A 20574-nucleotide genomic window follows, 5' to 3' on the forward strand; every position below is an offset into this window, starting at 1 on the left:
AAAGGGGCTCAGCCCCGTGGGCAAAGTGAGCGGGTTCCACCGAAGGCAGGTCTGACTCTGCGCACCGTGTGGGTCGGCGCTTCGCGGGGGGTTTCATGTAGGGTGAGCACGGCCCACTAGTGCTCTGGCTGCCCCGTAGCACAGCCGTCTTGTGGGCAACAGGGAGTGACTGGACAGATGGGAATCCGTCAGCGGGAAGCTAGAACAGTATGTCCTGCTGGTGCTGTCCCTATTCCTCATCACCCACACCTCTCAAAGCAACTGTACATCCCCCCCGCCTGGCATGACCCGTGCCAGCGCCCAGGTTTGCAGCCTGTTGGTTTTGGACAACAGAGTGCCGTTGCCTGCCCAGTGCTCCAAGGAGCCTGCTGGATGAGTCACCCTGCGGCAGACACACGGATACTTTCCTACTGGCTCCTAGCCCACGTAAGGCGCTCAAGCCCTTATTAAAGGGGAGCCGAGTGACATATCCCCCTCTCCTGCACACACACATTTTCCTGCTCCCCACCCCCAGATCAGCACCATCCACCCACTCCCTGCTGAGTCACACGTACCCGGAGACTGCAGTGCCCCTGCACACCGGCACAGCTAGCAAAGACTCGCCCTCCAAATAGCTCTGAAGCAGCAAACTCATGAAGCTAAAGCACCAGCTTGTTGCTAATACAGTGCGAAAACGTTAAGCCATTTATTTTCTAGCCCCTCTGCCATGGCTCCGCAGCCCCCGGGAAGGGCATGGAGAGTCAGACCAAGGCTGGGGCTCATCTCTCTCGCCCTTTCCCTTGCTTTTGGGAAGCTCTTTCCCACAGGGTCATTGTTTACTTATTGGCTCCGAGCTAGGGGTTGCAGTAACATTCCTGCCCCAGGCTGGCTCCTCGCTGCAATGGAGAATGGAGACTTTTCTACACTTAGCCACAAGTTCCTCCCACCAGAGCAGCTTCTCGGCGGCCTCCTCCCACGCTATCATTACCACGCTGGGAGGGATTTCAGTTCAGAGCCTTGAAACCCAGCCGGGCCCAACTACACCTGTCAGGCTCGGCTCATGTTGGGAAACAACCCAGGCTGTCTCTGATCCCCTCCCCTGGCCTGTGAGGTCGGTGTGGGAGCAGCTGGGTGCAGTGGAGCGAGTGTGCTGATGCACACGCAGCACAGCAGGGGCAGGGGCTGGCAGGAGCGGGGCACACAGCCACCACCAGAGCAGGAGATGGGTCGCGGCATTGGGCTTGGGGAGTGGGTAGCCGGCACCAGGCCGAGCCCCGAGGATGAGGCACAGCGCTGATACAGATTCGGGGGGGGGAGGTGGGTCGGGTCTGAAAAGGACTCAACACTCTCAGGTCAGGTTCAGGTTGGTTGGGCCTGAGACAGGTTCGGGCGTTCCCTACCCCAACCCTGACAAAGATGAGCCATCCCAGTGTGGGAAAGGGGAGGGCTGTTCTGCATATGGCGGGGGCCTTTGCAACAGTAGCTTCCCGGAGACGGGGAGGGCAGGAACAGAGAGCATGGCCAGCGTTTCCTGTCACCTGCGCCATGAATCCCGCCTCCTGGAGCAGCCAGCATGGCTCTGCACTCTGCGGGGCTGCCGGGGGGCGGCCGCCCATGACATACCCAGACACCTCAGCAGTGCCTGGGAGGTATCTGTGCCTCTGAGCAGCTGTCACCAGCCCTGGCTTTTAGCAGGTAAGGCGTGTCCCCTGGGAAGGGGAACGTGATGCCTCCTTCCCTCCCAGCCAGCCATGCGCCAGCTGCTCGCAGGTAGCTCACTTCACACAAGTAGCCATGGAGGAGCCAGAGGCAATTCTGCAGCTGGAGGGGTTTTACCACATCACTACCTTCCTCTTCTGCCTGCCCCAGCCCCATTCCCCTGGGAACTGCCGAGCTGTGCTCCTCTGTGCTGGCAGGGCTGGGAGCCTAGAACGCCCAAGCGATGAAGGGATATGAAGCCAGCTTTGCACAGCCCCTTCCCCCCACCCTGGTTCTGTCCCTGGGAGTCTCACGCTGCAGCCCACTGAAGCGAGGGCCATGGCAGTGCATGCTGGCGCTGACAGAGTCACGGCAGGAACAGATGGGTAGGTGACAGGCAGCAGGGTGCCGGGCATGCAGCCTTGTGGCTCTCATAACACCCAGTGGAGTCAGCGGGAGCTTGGCATGGGACAGGACTGCAGGACTGGCCACAGTCCGGTGGGGACTGGAGGCTGGGAGCACATTTCAGCTCCATTCCTGTCCAGGTTAGTGCCTTTGTGCCGAAGCAGATGTGGCGAGCCCAGCCAGCCAGGAGCGAGGCACAGCTGTGTGCACGCGAGTAGTTACCTTGTCTCCTTTGGGCCCACGAGTGCCGGGGGTGCCCAGTGGCCCTCGTTCTCCTTTGTCTCCCTGTTTAGAAAGAAAAAGAGTGCATGTCCAGAATCTGCTGCGCACGAGGACACGCTGCATCACTTGGCGGGATCACAGGGGCCCATGACAACCCAGCCCTCGACCACATGTGAATAACACCACACCCCCCTCTCCTCACCTCACACAGGCCACTGCAGCCAGCAGGAGCTGGAGGAACTGCCAAGGGGGGGGGGGGGCACAGCTGGGGCAGAGCACAGGGCCCCAGTGAGGATGGCAAGACCCCCCTCATACCTGGATATCTACCAGGTTTGGAGATGGGTCCAAATCCCCATCCTCTGATGGAACAACAAAGGGGGGGAGGTGTCTCCACAGATTTCCTCCCCCAGAGCCTCCTCCCACAGGAGAAATAATCCAGCTCATTATGCAGATATATCCATGGTTCCTAGTCTATCATCTGTGAGCGACTACCGTACCCCCCCCCCACTTCAGACTGCGAACTCCTCAGAGCAACGCCTGGCTGTTTGCACAGCGGCCTGGCCAGCGCTGGTACAACAGCAGTAGCAATGGCTCCCTCGGCTTTGAGGATCATGGGGCACAAGGTTATAACTGCATTAATGCACTCGCATGTGTACCATTACAACACACGAACACAGCAATACATAAACTAGAAACAGTGCTTTGCTCAGCCAGTAGGGAGAGGAGGAGAGTTAACCTCTGTTTGAATAGGTTTCTAAATGAGGCGATGGAGGAATGTGTGGCCAGATTCCGGCCTATTCCATCCGTGTTACTTTGGGACAGATTTGAACGCAAGGGTTTTAAACAAACGCTCCCAGGTCGCCCCCAAAGAACGGCCTGACTTAGCCGCAGAACTCCCAGGGCTCGGAGCAGGCTAAGTGCAGGGAGCTGCTGGAAAGGATGCGCTCGGAGGGCTCCCCAGCCATTCTCAGCCATGCTCACGCCTTAGTTACCTCAGCCCCTCTGATGGGTAGCCAAGCCCAGACATGCCTGGGCCCCCCTCCCGCCCTGGCTTGTGACCCAGAAGTATAGTATAGCAGGGCGCTCTTACCCTTTCTCCAGATGGGCCAACTGGGCCTGGAGCTCCCTACACAGACATAAAAACAGTGTTAATACAGTCGAAAGTCCCAGCAAATCAAATCAGCCAAATGCAGGCGCACACATGACTCACCTCATCCCCCAACTCCCCTTTCTGTCCAGGGCCACCAGGACTGCCAGCTTGTCCCTAAACAGGCAAATCAGACACAAGCAAACAAGATCAATCACAGGGGTCAGGAGTAACAAACTAGCTGTGCACTAGTAACACAGCTGCAGACTACACAGTCGATCTATTCTTCAGAGAAAGCAATACGGCTGGTTGAAGTCTTCTCTTTCAGATTGAAAGGGTTAAGGCCATAGGTGCTGGAACTAGGAGTGCTGTCGTACCCCCCGGTTTGAAGTGATTTCCACCATATCCCGAGTTTACAGTTTGGTCCAATGGCTCTCAGCACCCCCACTGTACAAATTGTGCCAGCGTCCCTGGTTACGGCCCTGCTGTTGTAAATACTTATGCATGGGCTTAACCTCACTCACGTGTAATGGGGCTCCTCGGCTGAGGACCGTGACACACTAGCATAAGCATTCTGGGGATGAAGGCCAGGCCATATAGCCCCACTGATAAGACACCGCCCCCCACCAGCTAACCATTGGACCCAGAGAGGAGCTGTGTAAAGACCCAAACATTTCCCCACTGGTCACACTGCCAGCAGGTCCTGTTACATTACCCCCTGGGGTTGTGAAAAAACAATTAATTTTTCCTTTCAGTTTGAATTTTTAGAAAAACCAGAGAGCAAAGGCTGAGAACTGTCCTTGCCATGCACAGGTACAGGGCTGGCGCAACCCATTAGGCGACCTAGGTGGTCGCCTAGGGCGCTAACATTTGGGGGGCGGTGACCACAGCAGACGGATCTTCGGCCGCCTCGGTCGTCTTCGGTATTTTGGGGGCAGGACCTTCCGCCTCCTCTGTCGGGGGCAGGATTTCGGGGGCGGGACCTTCCGCCACCTAGGGTGGCAAAAAAGCTGGCGGTGCTCCTGTATAGTTACTTGGAAGTTACATGGCAGCCCTAGCCAGCAGTAACAGGGGCAGAGGTGATTGTCCTCAATCCCTGTGCTCTGTCTGGTTGCTAAGGTGGTTTACCTTGTCTCCAGAGTTTCCATCTTTCCCAGGTCTGCCAGGGTTCCCAGGCTCCCCAGGTTCTCCCTTGACAAAAGATAAAGGGTGTTATAAATACAAAGCACCACTCCCAGCTCACACTGGTCCATCTTGAACCCTGGAGTTTAGTTGTATCAAACTTTAAGCAACCAGACCCAGCTCCCAGCTCTTACCAAAAGCCATTTTTCCTTCATGTGTCAGACCAATTTTTGTCATTGGCCACAGAGAGCTCAGCCCTGGGTAACAGAGCATTAGGGCACTGTCCGCCCCAATGACAGGGATTTAAACCGGGCAGATTTACTCAAAGGGACTTCGCTGACCTCAAAGGGAATTCGCCACTTTGAGCCATCTGCACTCGAGGCTGTGAAGCGGCCAGGTTTATACATCTCAGAGGAGGAAGGCATCTTAGAGATGAGGAGATGGTTTTATGAAACCACAAGGCTTCTGCATCCCTGCATCCATTTTGCTCTGACCCTAAGCATTCTGGGATTGCTTGTGTGTATTCTGAGCTGTTCTGCGCACTCTGCTACTATCTCAGGTTGCTTGGAAAGCTGTGAAGGAATTGAACACTAACAGAGGAAGTGATGCATCACAGTGGCCTATGTATTCTGACTTCTGTGCCCCAAACTATTAATCTCAGTCTTCTGAAAATGCCTTGTCTCTTGTTGGGAGTTGACTCCACATTCACACAACTATTCAGTCTCTCTTTTGGGTTGGCCCCCATGGTGTGAACCTTCCAGAAACAAAGGTCTGGAGACTAATCTTCATGAAAAGCACAGCAGTATTACACTGCTGCACACCAGACAAGCACATTTTGCACCCTGCAGACATTTCATTAAAGGAAGCTCTGAGACCACCCTCAGAGCTGGTGAAACAGCTCAGCTGGTGAAAATTTTCTAGGAACACAGAGAGCCTTGGGACAAGTATGATATCAGGGCTTCAAAATTACATCCCCCTTACATTTGCAGCTGCACTTTCATCTGCTGGGAAACATTTCTGTTCTTTAAATCACAGGGCCATGAGCCACAGAGCTGAAAGCGGCCCAGTTAAGCCTCTGACAGGAAACACGATGCCCCATAAACTTCTAAGAACCTTTTGGTGGCCCCAGTAGTCCGTGTCAGTCCGGGCCTTTCCGAAGTGAGTTACAAACCACAGAGTCTACGTTTAACAGCTGACATTTTAAGCCCTTTCAGAACTCATCCGATGTCAGCCAATAGCATTCTTTTTGTTACCTAGACTTACAAGACCTAATGCCATGATAACATTTTCCATTTTGCAGCTCTCCAGACACCTGTTTTATTGTGTTCATCACCAGTCTGAACGACTGATCTAGACAGAAGTCCATTATCTTTGGCCAGTGACTCTGTTTAATGAAGTAGGAGCTGCAGCACCGTTATTCATTTTGGTACATGGATTTGCCAAGGAAACTTTAACAATTAGTGACACCTCACACTCTGTTAAACAATTAAATCCCCTTTCCACATGGCAGGCAGAGAAGAAGGCCAGTACCGCCCGTCTACTGTTAATAGGAGCATGATTTCCAACTCTAGTGCTGGCTTCTCACTTCATCCTCCTGGCATTAACATTTAGCAGGGGCAGAGCTCAGAGTGCCCTGCAACTCCCATAGCATTGACAGAGGGAAGCTGGAGGTGTATCATGGCTGATTTAATCCCGGGTGTGACTCATGGCTCACCTTCGCTCCTTTGGGTCCGTAATCACCAGGATCTCCGTTAGGTCCAGGAGGGCCTTGAAATCCCTATTAAAAACCAGGCTATTGTCAATATATGCAGAAAATCAAACCTCTCAAGCGTCACTAAATAGCCTATCACAATCTGGGGACTCGAAATGAAGAGGTGAATAAGTAAACTAGTCAGAAACACAGGGATTGAGGAAGTTTAAAGTATTCTTGAGCTAGGTATCTCTGGGGCTGTGAGAGTCACATTCCGACACTGCGTCTTCTTATAAAATGCTGTAAACCTTGACTTGCTTTTGAAATTAAAAATAAATTAAAGCAAAGCCACTTTTGAGCCTCATTGGTGGAGTCGAGTGATAATGTTTAAATTTGAATGTTGTATTAATGCCAATAAAGCAGAATGTGCAGTGCCATGAACAGATGGGAAATAACTGGTCATCTAACCTCTGGCCAATGGAACAATTAAGAGACTGACATAACTTGGCACACAGAAATGAACAAGCAAAGGCTATATTTTGTAGTTATTTAACAATTTTTAGAAAAAATGGGGTCCTGACCCCTTAAATCCATCAAATGGAACGGATACACTCTCCACTCCATTGTGATCAATTATCTTTAGGTGACCCATAATCAAAACACAAGAGGGAATCAAGATCTACCCTAGTTACACTGTTTCTGGCTTGAACATTTCCCAAGATTCGTCAGTGGAACAATTCACTCTGATTTTACGATTTCCTTTAATTACTTAATCTGCCTGTACACCAATGAAACTGCACAAGCCACAGTTTGTATAAATTGCAACCAAGTGAGGTATGATTTGATCTGATTTTGGACGACACCTCCTGGGTGAATACTCACATTTAAGGTATAGCAACTGAAAATGTATCACACACTGAAACACCCTTCCTAGAAAAGCAGAGCAGTGGGTGTGGAATAACAACCCCCTGAGTGATGAATGATGTAACCTGAAAAGTCAAGGCACAGGATTTGCACATCGGACTATTCAGGCCTTAGGTTTTGAAAGTTTTGTTTTAATAAAATTACTCTTCTTGGCAAATTTCCAACGGTCTGAAGTGCTATAAGATGCATGTATTTATTACAAAACAGGTGTTCAGCTAGGAAGGAAATGCTCACACCTACACAGTATAGCCAGACTGAATCATCTCCTTTGGAGGTTCCATTATAATCAAAGGATTAGCTGGACTATTTCTGTTCAGCAGTCGGGGTTCTCTGTTGATTAAACTCTACGGTCAAAATTTTCAGTTAAGTCCCTAAAGTTAGAGACCTTAATCCATCAGTATATAGTGTCCGGTCTTGCGAATGCTCACACATGGGACTAACTTTACCCACAAGCATAGGTATTTGCAGAATCGGGCCTTTGGCCATCTCAGTAAAGTGTCCTGGCTATCAAAAGACGGAGCATCCACTACTCTAGCTAAAACCAAAGGGAGATGCAGACGCTCAGCAGCTGTGAATATCAGCCCATCTTGATTGAGGCTTACATTTGAAAATGCTGACCAACTACTTGGACGCCGTGGTGATGAATGGCATAGAAAGTCCCAGACAAACTTACACTCCACATTACTTCTTTCAAGCCACACTGCGATAAGAAGGTTCTCACTACAAGCAAATCACATTTTCACAAAAATACAAAGTATGAAATACGGCCCCGCTGAATCAATGGGAGTTTTGCCACCAACCTCAGTGCAGCCAGGATTTCACCTCAAGGAGCTTGTAGATTTGCCTATATATAATGGTTTAAAAACCCAAAAGCCACACACGAAGGACCTCTGGGTGAAAAGCTGCCAAATCACCCCAGAAAACCCTGTTACTCCTGGAATTTCCTCTACAACTACTACTGTACTGTCCAGAACACCACAGATAGGAGGGAATTAGTCATGTGAATTATCTGCAAATTCAAACCTCTAGCAGCTGTAATGAGGCCATTGGTCATTGCAGCTGAGACCGTTAACCCTTTCCTGCATTACAAAGCTTGGCAGGAGTTCTGTCCCTTCAGTGGAAGAGACCCCCTGTACCGCCCAGCGGCTTGGGTGAGCCAGTATTTTCTGCTGACTTGCAAACTATTCCCCGAATTTCAGACACCTGACTTGTGCTCTGGAGAAAGCCAGAGACTGGTGCTGCAGTGCCAATAAACATTAGGTGTTTCCCTGTCATTCCTTGCTCGTGTACTGCGAGCTGAAGACTAGGCCCGTGCTAGACTTCCTTGCTCTCTCTAGAGAAGGTTTTATTGCAGGCAGGTAGGTTTTGTAGTCTGACCAGGGTGATTTCTGGGCTTTCACACTAGTCACAAATCTCAGATCGCTCTAGCAAATATCATCTTAAACCAGCCCAATTTGACCAGTGCCCCAAATGCGACATACAGAGCTAGCACCCAAATATGGCTAACAATCACACATCTTAGCCAATTCAGTCACAACTCAAAGGTTAAAGGGGCAACAAAGCCCCTTTTCTGCTCTCTCAAGACCCCAGACAACACACACAGTCCTAGGCAGGAGATGAGGAACACCATCGTGCCTCGCGCTGCCCCCCCCCCCCACACCCCACCCCATGATAGTGCCCTGCTCCTGGCACCCCCACTTTGAGATTCTCTTTGACTGGTTGCCAGTCTGCCCAACTTCCAGCCCTAGGCTCTATCACTCTCCACATCAAGCTGTATTCGTTATTGTAACAAAAAGCAAACCAGCCAAGTACGTACATCAAATCCTGGTGATCCCTTGCAGCCTGGCAATCCAGAAAATCCACTCTCCCCCTGGAAGGAAAGGAAAAGGCTGGCAATGGGGGTCATGCTGTGTGAGCAGGCAGCGCCCATGGGACATGAAGGCAGTAATAGCTGCGGAGCCCCCTCCACAGATCAGCAGCCTCCCCTGACGAGCCCTGACAGATTAGGGGCCGCACAGAGGGGCGCTGGCTGGCTTGAGGACTGGGCGGGAGTCCCATGCCCGAGTCCCAATAGCGAGCCCTCTCCCTGCTGGAGAGGAGGAAGTGACGGCTGCTGATAAAGCTGGGTGTTACTGGTAGCGGTGCTGGAGGGAGTCCTGGGAGAACTCCTGCCTCCCCAAAGGCAGCAGGAGGGGCTCCATCCCCAGGCCAGGGGTGGGAGTTTGGGACTGAGGGCCAGCCAGGGAACGCAGGCCACTGAGCTGATGAATTGCTTTACATCATGCAATGTGCCCAGACACAGCTGTAATGGGCTGCACAGTAACTGACTACAGCCGGGAGCACTGTTCCTGAGAGGGGCGGAGGGGCAGGGAACAGCTGAGACACCCAGCCCAGGCCCTGTCCTAGTGACAGGCCCCTCACTGGGAATCCATAAAGGAGCCCTCAGCACCTGAAGCATTAACTCTCTGTTGGATCCCCAGCTGGATTCAGGCCAGATTTCTTCCTTTGGGATCTGTGCTGTCGGGGGGAGGTCAGGCCTAGGCAGTTGCCTCACCTTTCTCCCTTCCTTGGCTGCTCCCATCCCAGTAGTTGTATGGCTTTACTGCAGGTCCCAAGATGAGTGCCTGTTCCTGCACCCAGCCCCCAATCACTCTGTGCCACGACCCCACCCCTAAGGGCACGGGGAGCCCAAAACGCCCTGGAGTCAAACAGAGCCTCCTGGCCTTCCAGCATCAGGCTCCTGGCCCACAGATGTCTCTATGGTAACCAACGTACACAGACAGCACTCCCAGCATGCTGTGCCCCTAAGCACGAGACTCACCTTCATGCCATCTATGCCGTCAATGCCATGCCTGCCCTTCTCCCCCTGGGTGGAGAGAAACAAGAGAACAGTGTAGAAACCTTTTCCGGCACGCTCCACACCCCATCAGGGCCCACCAAGTCATAGGAAAATCCCAGCAGCTCACCTTAACTCCTTTGGATCCTCGCGAGCCCTGTCCGGAAAGGAGGGGAGAGGTTAGTGACAGCAGACAGGTCACGTTCACCTCCCGGCCATGTGTGGGCTTGGCCCAGTTGACCGGGAAGGACGGGAGACAGAGGATGAAAGCTCCCCTTCGAAGTCGGCCTGCCTCTTCTCTAGTAAAGGAGGCAGGGCTTTCCCCCTCCCCTCGCTAATGTCTCTGTCTCAACTGCCCGGATAACATGCTGCTCCTAGCAGGGCGCTGGAGAAGAGGGCAGACATGACGGGTGGGCAAACACCCAGCAGGCTGGGCTTGAAAGTTCATGGAAAGGATCATCAGTCTGGACTACAGCTCTCAGAGCCCCAGTCACCCCTGACTCCACAGCGGGGAGTCCTAAAGCGCCTGTCCCTCTGGTCTTGCCTTGCTGGAATGTGAGGACAACATGCCCAGCTGTGTTGTGGTGCTGGACCTCCCGCACTCAACTTGCCAATGTTGGGAGATGCAGACCCCACTGGGGCTGAATCAGCCAGGGTCAGAGTTCTGCTGAGCCTAGGAAAAACCTGCTTCTCGTTACTCCCCTGAGGTAAGCCCTTCTGGTGTGAGTGTTGTGAGGGGAAACCAATCACCCATAGCAGTGTGTGTTTGTGTGAGAGAGAGAAGCAACCATAGAGTCACTAAGCTGACAAAGGAGCACAGAAGTAGATAAATGTAGTTGATGGATCCCTCCAGGACACGGTGTTGGCAGTGGCAGTGGAGGAGGCCACGTTACAGTCTCCAGGAGAAAGCCTAGTCATGCTGCCAAAGGGGGAAGTTGTCACAGGAGACTGTGTGGTGAAATTAGCAAAACCTGCAGGATTGACGAAGGCCACTGACTGCACACTGCATGCCACACTCACCTTTTCTCCTCTAATGCCTTTTTCTCCCTAAACAACAAAAGACAGACAACAATTAAACTGAGACAATGAAGTGTGCATCATAACACAGCTCTAAGATGCCATGACGATGCTACTACTCCTAATCCCCCTCCAATAGACTGCAAAGGAAATTGTACATACCTTCATCCCCTGGTAGCCAATGGGTCCCAGGTCACCTGGCTTGCCCTAGGGTACAAAACCCCAACACATTAGAATCTTTATAGCAGGAAATCGCTAACCACAACCCCTCCTGTTCAGCAGCATGCTATGTATATATAAGGGGGAAATGGTATTCAAGCTCTCTCTATTTATGATGGATTTCTAGGTTTTAAAACAAATTCAACAAAAACCCACATGCCAAAAATCATGTTCCTGAAATATCTCTGTCCTTTCAACTGAGCTGTACTTTTCATTGTCTGCAGAACACCTACTTCCCTACACCTGGGCTCCAATCTTATCAACAAATACAAAGGAAAGTGAAGACAAATTGATTTATTTCTGCCAAATCTCGGCTGGGTATTTCAGTGCAAATTTTGCTGCTGGGTTTCAAATCCAAACTTTGCCAGTGGGTCATACAGAGCGATTCCTCTTCTCATGCCAATACACAGCGAGTACTCATTAACATTTATGTTGCAAGCATCTAACCATCTCGGGAAGTTAAAGGAAACTTAATTGCTTCCTTGGGAAGGTAAGGAAGGATTCATCCCCTTAAAGCTCTCGATATGAATATCTGAAAATCAGGTCCTTTCCAGGTCTGGGGAAACTGAGAGCTGCAAGAGGTGTCATTTGGGATGAAAGTTAAGTCTAGGAAAAAAACTACAAAGAAGAAAATTTTTGTACAAAAAACTACAAGTTTTCCAAGCTGACTGTGCCCTGATGGGTGTGGGAGAAATACACCTACAAAAATAAATGTACCTAATAAAAATGATGTTTTCCTCCTCCTGTTAGCAGATTAAACACCTCCCTGTAACACGGCCCTGTCTATAGTGGAGAGAAGCACCAGGGCTAAAGTGAGGTGGGCATCCATGGGATGGGTGAGTCAGAGAAAAACCCTGGTTATTTTGGGTTTGGCACTCAGAGGCCTGGTGGCTACAGGTTTGCAGTGAGGAGATGAAGGGCTCCTCATCTGAGTCATCCTCAGACCATTGTCATCACTCTCAGCCCCATTGCCATGGTGTCCCACAGAAACAATGTGGCCCTGACTGGGAGTGGGGGCAGGGAGGGAGCTCTCATTGGCTGGTCTACTTTTCTGTTGTAACCAATCAAATGTCGCTACCAGATACCCTTTCCCTGTGCACTGAACTGTTCCTGTGTGACCCAAACATAGACCGGCCTATAGAACCCCTCCGACCCTTAAGAGAAGCTGAAGTGAAGGCAATCTCCAGGCCAGCTACTACTGAAACACTGCATCATCTTTGGAGCTCATCTCTCCTCAGACTCGGGCCGGTCAGGGATTCAGACTCCTCACCACCTTGGGTTTTCTTGATTGACCCACTGGCCGTGGGAAGGCCTGTCATTACCAATCTGTCTGTTATATCTATTTGGCTACTTGGGTTTGCTTCCTGGTTGGCCCAGCACAGGGCTGTCCTTACTCCCTAACAATGCTGGAGACTGTGGCCAGGACATTCCAGCTGGCTGGGTCTGTGCAGAGAAGATAACCAGAGAGTCGTAGCTATGAGTGGCCCATTGGACAGCTGCCGCAGAGGTTTTATTTCCTAAGACCCCTTAGTCTTGGTCCCCAAGAGAAGTAGGAGACGGGAGAAGGAGGAGAAAAATTCCAGATGGGTCACAATAAGGGAAAGTATGATCTAGCAGACTGGACATTCTCATGTAACAGGGTACATCCTGTTTATTATCTGGAGTCCAGGGCATCATATTTCCTGCAGTGTTCGACCATCGACAGCTAATACTGTAAACATGTTAGCTCATCCATTGTTGAGCAGAGCAACATGATAGTCTGACAAACTTATTGGTCAGAACTATAGTTGACTGGAAAACCAGCAACATACTGCCCCATGACCCATGCGAACAAGGCCTGTGCCACAGCATGCTAATGTGAACATCACTGTACCTGACACACTGAAACAGAACGTTACACCTTCACACGTCTTCTTGGAATGCAACAAGCTAGCCCAGAGCAAGGTGACTGTCTAGCACCATCCCATGATGGAGTTAGCCCAGAACAAGATGAGCATACAGACCCATCCTACAAAGGAGTGCTGTCCCAGGAGCTCTAGAGTATTTCACACAAGCCATTAAGGGTCAAAGCATAGCCTCCGGTGCAATCTCCCCCATCAAAGCCCCGTGTGTCTTTCCCTACTTACTGGCTCTCCAGCAGCTCCCTTCTCACCGGGAAGACCGGGCTTTCCTCTTTCCCCCTGAAACACAAAATATTTATCAATGTAGGACACAATCTCTATTTATATGTAGCTTTATCAAGTGATCCAAATTCATTCCCAGCATAACTCCCTGGAGTGACTCTCCCCCAAGAACAAATGGCCCCGGGCATGCTCATTGTCATTAGCTTAATGTTTCTGATCAGCTGGATGTGTGTCTCTTCTTATTGTCTAGGACCAAATGACTTCATTTGCTTTGGGTCTGTGACAAGGTGCTCACCAACAAGGAGCTTCCTGATTCATAAACAGCACCACCTCCGGCAGGCCAGCTCACTACATCTCTAGAGCTTCTGAGAGAGAGCAGTGCGGTCCACTGAGCAAATTGGAAATTGTAGCCAATGGGCTCAAAGGATTTTGCTCCTGTTCTCCCCATGACTGGTTCCTTATTTCCCAATCTCATGTGTCATCTCCCACCCCAGCCTAGAGGGAGACTGGAGAAAAGCAAACATTGCACTGACTTTCCCGCAGGCAATGGAATGGGATCCTGGCAAGGACTGGTCGGTAAGTCTGACTTCTGCTCCTTTGAAGCAGAAACCAGTGATGTCAGTTAAGTGATCGCGTGGAAAGGGAGCACCTTGTGAGACGGCACGGCTGCAGGAGTCACCGTGCCTCTGAGGCTCCAGGGAAGCCCCGGGAACACAGGGCTTGCCACAAGGGACTGACTGGTGTTCATTTGAAGGTCACCCCCACTCTGGCTCTCCTAAAGCTCAGGAAAGCACAGCTGTGATCCCAACACATACCCCCCTTGGTTCAGTTCGCACTGTCCCCCTCTTCTACTTCCTACTGCTGGGAGCTTTGCTGGGGTGGTGGCCCAGACGCAGTGCTGTCTGCTGACCCTGGGGAGTGACAGGGATGTCCCAGGACTCCAGTGCCAGCTCCAAGGAGAGGAGTGGCCTGGCATGGCCCACCACTGGCATTTGGGAGCGTGAACAGCATCTGGGTGGGAACCCAGCTCTTCTTGTCTGGAGGATGCAGCTGTGTTGTAGGGCTAAGGGAGGGCTGGCTTGTAAGCTCTCAGACAGCAGCGATTCTGGGGGGAGGGTGGTCTAACAAAGGGGCATGGAGTTAAAGCCACAGATACTGTTCTCTGCTTAGATCCTGAATCTATATTTTCTTGACTGAGGCAGCCTTGCTCTGGAAGGCCGCAGGCCAGAGCACAAACCACATGGAGACAGATGGTGATTATGCCACGAGTATCCCTGTCCAGTGGCCACCCCAAGTCCCTCCAGTGGGATCTCTGCTCTGGTGTACCCATCTCAGCCTCACTCCCATGGCAAGGCAGCTGCTAGGTGCGTTTATTTACTAACCTCATATCCTGGATCCCCAGGTGGTCCCACAGGCCCTCTATCATGCTGCAAAAAAACATGTAATGATTAGAGCAGGGACACGTGCAGAGACATGGAGAAAGATGTACTCAATGCGAGCTAATGGAGGGCTGGTAGCGCCCCACTCACCTTGCACTCATAGGAGCAGCACTGTTCAGAGAGAAGAAGAAAACACAATGTTAGAGACATGGAGGAGCTAGCCTACCACAGTTAACCTGGGCAGAAATTGAAACACTGAATTATGGCCTTCCCACCACGAACTGCCATTAACCCAGGAAGGGGCGAGCTGGATCGGACTGTAGGTGTCCAGGCAGGTGGCACCCGACGGCGACTTACGCTGTTATGAGGTCAAGAAGAGACTTGGCGTGCCACAGTCTGCAGGCTAGCCACTCTCCCTATACAGGGAGGCCGGGTTATTCTGATGTGTTAATAAGAAACCCGAAAGTCTCTCCCCCCAGTATGCTCAGCTGCACTCACTGGACCCTAGGGGGCACAGCAACGTACGTCTGGGTGTGTGGCCAGGCTCCACCCCACTGGGTACTTGCTAGCAGCTAGCACCAAAGGCTAAGAGAGGGCATCCTGTACTTTTTGCCAGCAGGAGTAAGAAGAGCTCCATGTGCACCCTCTCCCCCAGAGCTGAACTGTGCATAGGCAGGAGATTCCAAGGCATGTCCACTCAGCTGCGAAAGCTCTGCATACCCCTGGGGGGCCTGGAGAGCAGAAAAGGCTCAGGGGTGGCTCTCCAGGCCTGGTATAGTTTGTTCCCTACTGCCTGGAAGAGAGGAGTCAACTGCATCCCTTTACTGCCTCTGGGCTATAGATGGAGGCAGCCCAACGGCCCTGGCTCTGGGCTCACTGTTGTGTAGTACGAAGTGAGAACAAGCACTGCCTTTCGCCGTGGCTCACAGGAGGGCCAGCTTGGCTCAGACAGCGAGGGAGAGGGGGCTGGGAAGGGAACACATTCAGATGGAGACGGCAGTGGGCTCCTGCTGTATCAGTGAAAAGCCCGGAGAACGCAAGACTCACCATTTGTTCCATATTCTTTTTCTGAAATAGCAAAAACAATACAAACATTTGATGAGCTCCTTTAGAACAGCGTGGCCAAATACCCCGCAGCAGTGGGCTGGGGTAGACAGGAGAGAAGCGGGGCTAGGAGCAATGGAGGGGAAGAGCAAGGGAACACTCACAATCATGTCTGTGATGGTTTCTATTGTATAGTCGATATCTGCTACATTGCCGGTTGCTGTGAAGTTGCGACGATAGCTGTGGTCCGTGGCAATAACACTCAGCCTTGGTTCCTGGGGTAAAACAACAACAAAGCAGCAAAGTTGGACTCAAAGGCGATCAGGAGCTCTGATAGCTCCTAAGCGCCCTTCCATCCATGATTAGCTCAAGTAACAAGACTTGATGGCATCCGTGCATGTGCTAGCCTTGTAAGCTACACTCTAGAAATGGCCTGCCCGTGCAAAGAAATCAGTGTCTCAGGAACTGCATCATCTGTCCTGGGAATAGGACAGGATTAGCCAGGCTTGAGCTAGTACTTGGGGAAGTGGTTGAGAAATTAGAGAGGCAGTGCCATGTTCTTGGCATTCAGGAAGCCAGCTGAGCTTTTCCCTGGGCCGTGAACCTCCTCCTATTTTTAGGAGCACCCATCAGCCAAACATGCTTGATCATCTTTAAATCATTGTGGGTATATCTACACTGCAGCCAGGAATGAGCCTCCCAGCGTGGGGAGACAGACTCGCACTAGCTTGGCTCAAGCATGGTCTCAGAAAGTGTCAGACCTCAATTTCATCTCAGTGCCTGTACCTCCTGGGATCTGATGGTTTTGCTCAGCCGAATGTAGAGATAGGATCAACCATAACATTCGGCTATGGAGTTGAATCCAAGTTTCCCCAGAATTAAGGTGTGGGTGTCAGATCCAGGAGTTTATTTTGGGACCATCTGTGTTAATTACAGGCATTGGACCAGACTCTCAGCTGGTGTCAACTGGCATAGCTCCACTGGTTCTTTATTTCTAATTGTCATTTTTTTCCCCAGCTTCAAACTTTATACTCACTGGCTGCCCATCCTGGAATTACTGTGGGGCATGGGACCCTCTGCATCAAAGAGAGGATTAACTGAATCCACTCAGTAATATCCTGTTTCTAGCTTCATTCCTTTCCACTCCAATTATGAAATACCCAGGCTATAACAAGGGCCACATTTGAGCAATTCATACCAGCTGGTCAGGAGAAATGGCAACGGCGAACACTTTGATCCCCAGATGCTTTGGTTCATTGGCAGCATCTTCCAGTCCTCCACATGGCTCTTTGTACCCTTCCAAGGGGTGTCCGTCTGTCACCACAATCAGGTATTTGTTCTCCTTCTGATGGGAGCCGCTGTAACAATTCAAAATGGTTAGCTGGAAATGTGTCGCTTTGATGAGTGCCCCCGCGTCTATTCTGACACTACCTACGCTCGCCGTGTTTCACAGCATTACGGCAATGTGTGGTTGGGGGACACTGCTGCACTCGCGACAGAAGGATTAATGGTCTGCTGGTATACTGCACTGAAAGAGGGCAGAGTTCAAACCCTTGGCATCTCAGCCTGATTGTGCTGATGGTGACACTCAGGGGGAGCAGTTCAGTGTTTTTCTGCGGTTCTCTTTTCTTGAGAAAATTTTTGCCTCATTTTTAGGACAATAACAATTTATCAGCATTTAATATGGATGTCTTTAAATTAGATCATAGATTGGACTCCTGTGAAGTCCTGCATTCCAAGTGATGAACTCCCAGTAACACAGGGATCACCCCCTGTCCCTCCCCAACAACATCCAGTACTGTACAAATAGTAAGTGTGAGGTGGGGGTTGGGCTAAGAGTTTGTAAAAAAACCTATTTTTACAGTGTTGTCTCAATTTGTGGGGTTGTTTTGTGGCTTTAACCTGAACCTTACTTATCCTGTGACATGAATGTAATAAAAGGCTATTTGGAATGAAATTAGGTTTCCTTGGATGATGGTTTAATACTACATGTAAGGATATTTCTATACAGAGAACCTGAATTATTAAACCAACAAGACACTGAGCCAGATCTTTCCCTTTTCGTGTCACTTGGCAGCAGGAAGCAGAAGCAGCAAGATAAACATTATTAATGATTATTTACAAAGAGCATATAAACCGCATTTCAAAAAGAAACACAATGCTCATAATTGAATCCCCAGACTATCTAACTACACAGTACGGTATCACTAAACTCAGATCCACAGGTAACATCTGTGTAGACAGCAGCTTAACTTCCAAAAGGAAACACTTCCAATGAATGGACACAGAGGAGAAAGGTCAGGGGAGTACTTGCAATCCCAGGCCAAGTTGATCAGCGAACTTTTGAAGCAATCTGGAAGGGAGGGTGGGTTGGAGGGAGCACATGGCAATTCCTCATCACTGCCGAGAACGGGAAGCCTTTTACTGGGGAGTGCAGTAACCCACATTTGCAGTTTCAAGTCAAGTGTCAAAAGTACCAGGATGGCTTTTGTCAGCCTGATGGAGAAAGGCAACACCCCAGCTGAAGCTAAGCACCTAGGCATTAAGCCGTGTGCACTCACACATGGAGTAAGGGCGTCTGTTAGGTTCTGTGACATAATGCTAAGCTTTGCCCATCACAACACAAGCGGTGTTGCTTCTGGTTGTCATCCATGGGAATGAAGATCTCAGGCCTGAGTGAAAAGACGGGTTAAACGGCATGCTAAGAAGCACACAGAACTAGGAAGGACACACACAATCTCAGACTTCACCTATTACAAACAGCACGTCCTAATCTAAACCTGATTCACTGGTAACAGGGGAGTGTCACTAGCTTCCTGCTCCACTCTGTCTTAGCCTGAAACAATTCCCATGAGACGCACCGACTCTGTCACTGGAAGCCTGAGGCCTGGTTGGTGGGTGTTGCTGGAAAATGGTTCCTCTGCTTCCCACACTGAATTGGGCTTGCAAATACCTGGCTTGGTTTGACATGAGGCGGGAGAGAGAAATGCCTAGGGGAAAGTCTCTTAGGTAGCTGTCTCTCTAACTAGTCTGAAGACTTTGTCAGTTTCTGTTGGGAATATGTTGTTACTGCTGTTGGTGAACAACTCCATCCAACTCCCATTGGAGTCCAAGGCAGGGTGCCTATTAACGTCAGGAAGGGCTAAGCAGGCCCAAATTGACATAGGCTCTGTGGTTTGCTCTACATTCATTGGGGGTTGAACTCTCCCTCTCCCCCAAATTAATTAAAAAAACCCCAAAACATTTTGATTTTTCAGTTTAAAATAACTTTTCTTTTCCAAATGACCTTTAGTTTTATTAAAAACAATCAAAAATCTTCTACAACGGTTTCATAGAATCATAGAATCATAGAATATCAGGGTTGGAAGGGACCTCAAGAGGTCATCTAGTCCAACCCCCTGCTCAAAGCAGGACCAATTCCTAACTAAATCATCCCAGCCAGGGCTTTGTCAAGCCGGGCCTTAAAAATCTCCAAGGAAGGAGACTCCACCACCTCCCTAGGTAACGCATTCCAGTGCTTCACCACCCTTCTAGTGAAATAGTGTTTCCTAATATCCAACCTGGACCTCCCCCACTGCAACTTGAGACCATTGCTCCTTGTTCTGTCATCTGCCACCACTGAGAACAGCCGAGCTCCATCCTCTTTGGAACCCCCCTTCAGGTAGTTGAAGGCTGCTATCAAATCCCCCCCTCATTCTTCTCTTCTGGAGACTAAACAATCCCAGTTCCCTCAGCCTCTCCTCATAAGTCATGTGCTCCAGACCCCTAATCATTTTTGTTGCCCTCCGCTGGACTCTTTCCAATTTTTCCACATCCTTCTTGTAGTGTGGGGCTCAAAACTGGACACAGTATTCTAGATGAGGCCTCACCAATGTCGAATAAAGGGGAATGATCACGTTCCTCGATCTGCTGGCAATGCCCCTACTTATACAGCCCAAAATGCCGTTAGCCTTCTTGGCAACAAGGGCACACTGTTGACTCATATTCAGCTTCTCGTCCACTGTAACCCCTAGGTCCTTTTCTGCAGAACTGCTACCTAGCCATTCGGTCCCTAGTCTGTAGCAGTGCATGGGATTCTTCCGTCCTAAGTGCAGGACTCTGCACTTGTCCTTGTTGAACCTCATCAGGTTTTTTTTGGCCCAATCCTCTAATTTGTCTAGGTCCCTCTGTATCCGATCCCTACCCTCTAGTGTATCTACCACGGCTCCTAGTTTAGTGTCATCTGCAAACTTGCTGAGAGTGCAGTCCACACCATCCTCCAGATCATTAATAAAGATATTAAACAAAACCGGCCCCAGGGCCGACCCTTGGGATACTCCGCTTGAAACCGGCTGCCAACTAGACATGGAGCCATTGATCACTACCCGTTGAGCCCGACGATCTAGCCAGCTTTCTATCCACCTTATAGTCCATTCATCCAGCCCATACTTCTTTAACTTTCCAGCAAGAATACTGTGGGAGACCGTATCAAAAGCTTTGCTAAAGTCAAGGAATAACACAGCCACTGCTTTCCCCTCATCCACAGAGCCAGTTATCTCATCATAGAAGGCAATCAGGTTAGTCAGGCACGACTTCCCCTTGGTGAATCCATGCTGACTGTTCCTGATCACTTTCCTCTCCTCTAAGTGTTTCATAATTGATTCCTTGAGGACCTGCTCCATGATTTTTCCAGGGACTGAGGTGAGGCTGACTGGCCTGTAGTTCCCCGGATTCTCCTTCTTCCCTTTTTTAAAGATGGGCACTACATTAGCCTTTTTCCAGTCATCCGGGACCTCCCCTGATCGCCATGAGTTTTCAAAAATAATGGCTAATGGCTCTGCAATCTCATC

The 20574-nt window shown here is 50.4% G+C and overlaps 1 protein-coding gene across 1 annotated transcript in view; it reads right to left on the reverse strand.

The window, feature by feature from the left end:
- The window catches only part of COL6A1 (collagen type VI alpha 1 chain), a 68315-nt gene that overhangs the window by 38844 nt on the left and 8897 nt on the right, over positions 1 to 20574 (reverse strand). Inside the window, exons 4-19 of the mRNA XM_054043467.1 lie at positions 16944 to 17103; positions 15910 to 16020; positions 15749 to 15769; positions 14852 to 14872; positions 14705 to 14749; positions 13326 to 13379; positions 11143 to 11187; positions 10984 to 11010; positions 10094 to 10120; positions 9949 to 9993; positions 8944 to 8997; positions 6228 to 6290; positions 4520 to 4582; positions 3515 to 3568; positions 3395 to 3430; positions 2305 to 2367 (exon numbers count right to left, since the gene is read on the reverse strand). Of these exons, the coding sequence (XP_053899442.1) occupies positions 2305 to 2367; positions 3395 to 3430; positions 3515 to 3568; positions 4520 to 4582; positions 6228 to 6290; positions 8944 to 8997; positions 9949 to 9993; positions 10094 to 10120; positions 10984 to 11010; positions 11143 to 11187; positions 13326 to 13379; positions 14705 to 14749; positions 14852 to 14872; positions 15749 to 15769; positions 15910 to 16020; positions 16944 to 17103 (889 nt within the window). The remainder of the gene's footprint in view (positions 1 to 2304; positions 2368 to 3394; positions 3431 to 3514; positions 3569 to 4519; positions 4583 to 6227; positions 6291 to 8943; positions 8998 to 9948; positions 9994 to 10093; positions 10121 to 10983; positions 11011 to 11142; positions 11188 to 13325; positions 13380 to 14704; positions 14750 to 14851; positions 14873 to 15748; positions 15770 to 15909; positions 16021 to 16943; positions 17104 to 20574) is intronic.

The sequence above is a fragment of the Malaclemys terrapin genome, chromosome 11 (genome assembly GCF_027887155.1).
Source record: "Malaclemys terrapin pileata isolate rMalTer1 chromosome 11, rMalTer1.hap1, whole genome shotgun sequence".
In the NCBI taxonomy this organism is placed as follows: Eukaryota; Metazoa; Chordata; order Testudines; family Emydidae; genus Malaclemys; species Malaclemys terrapin.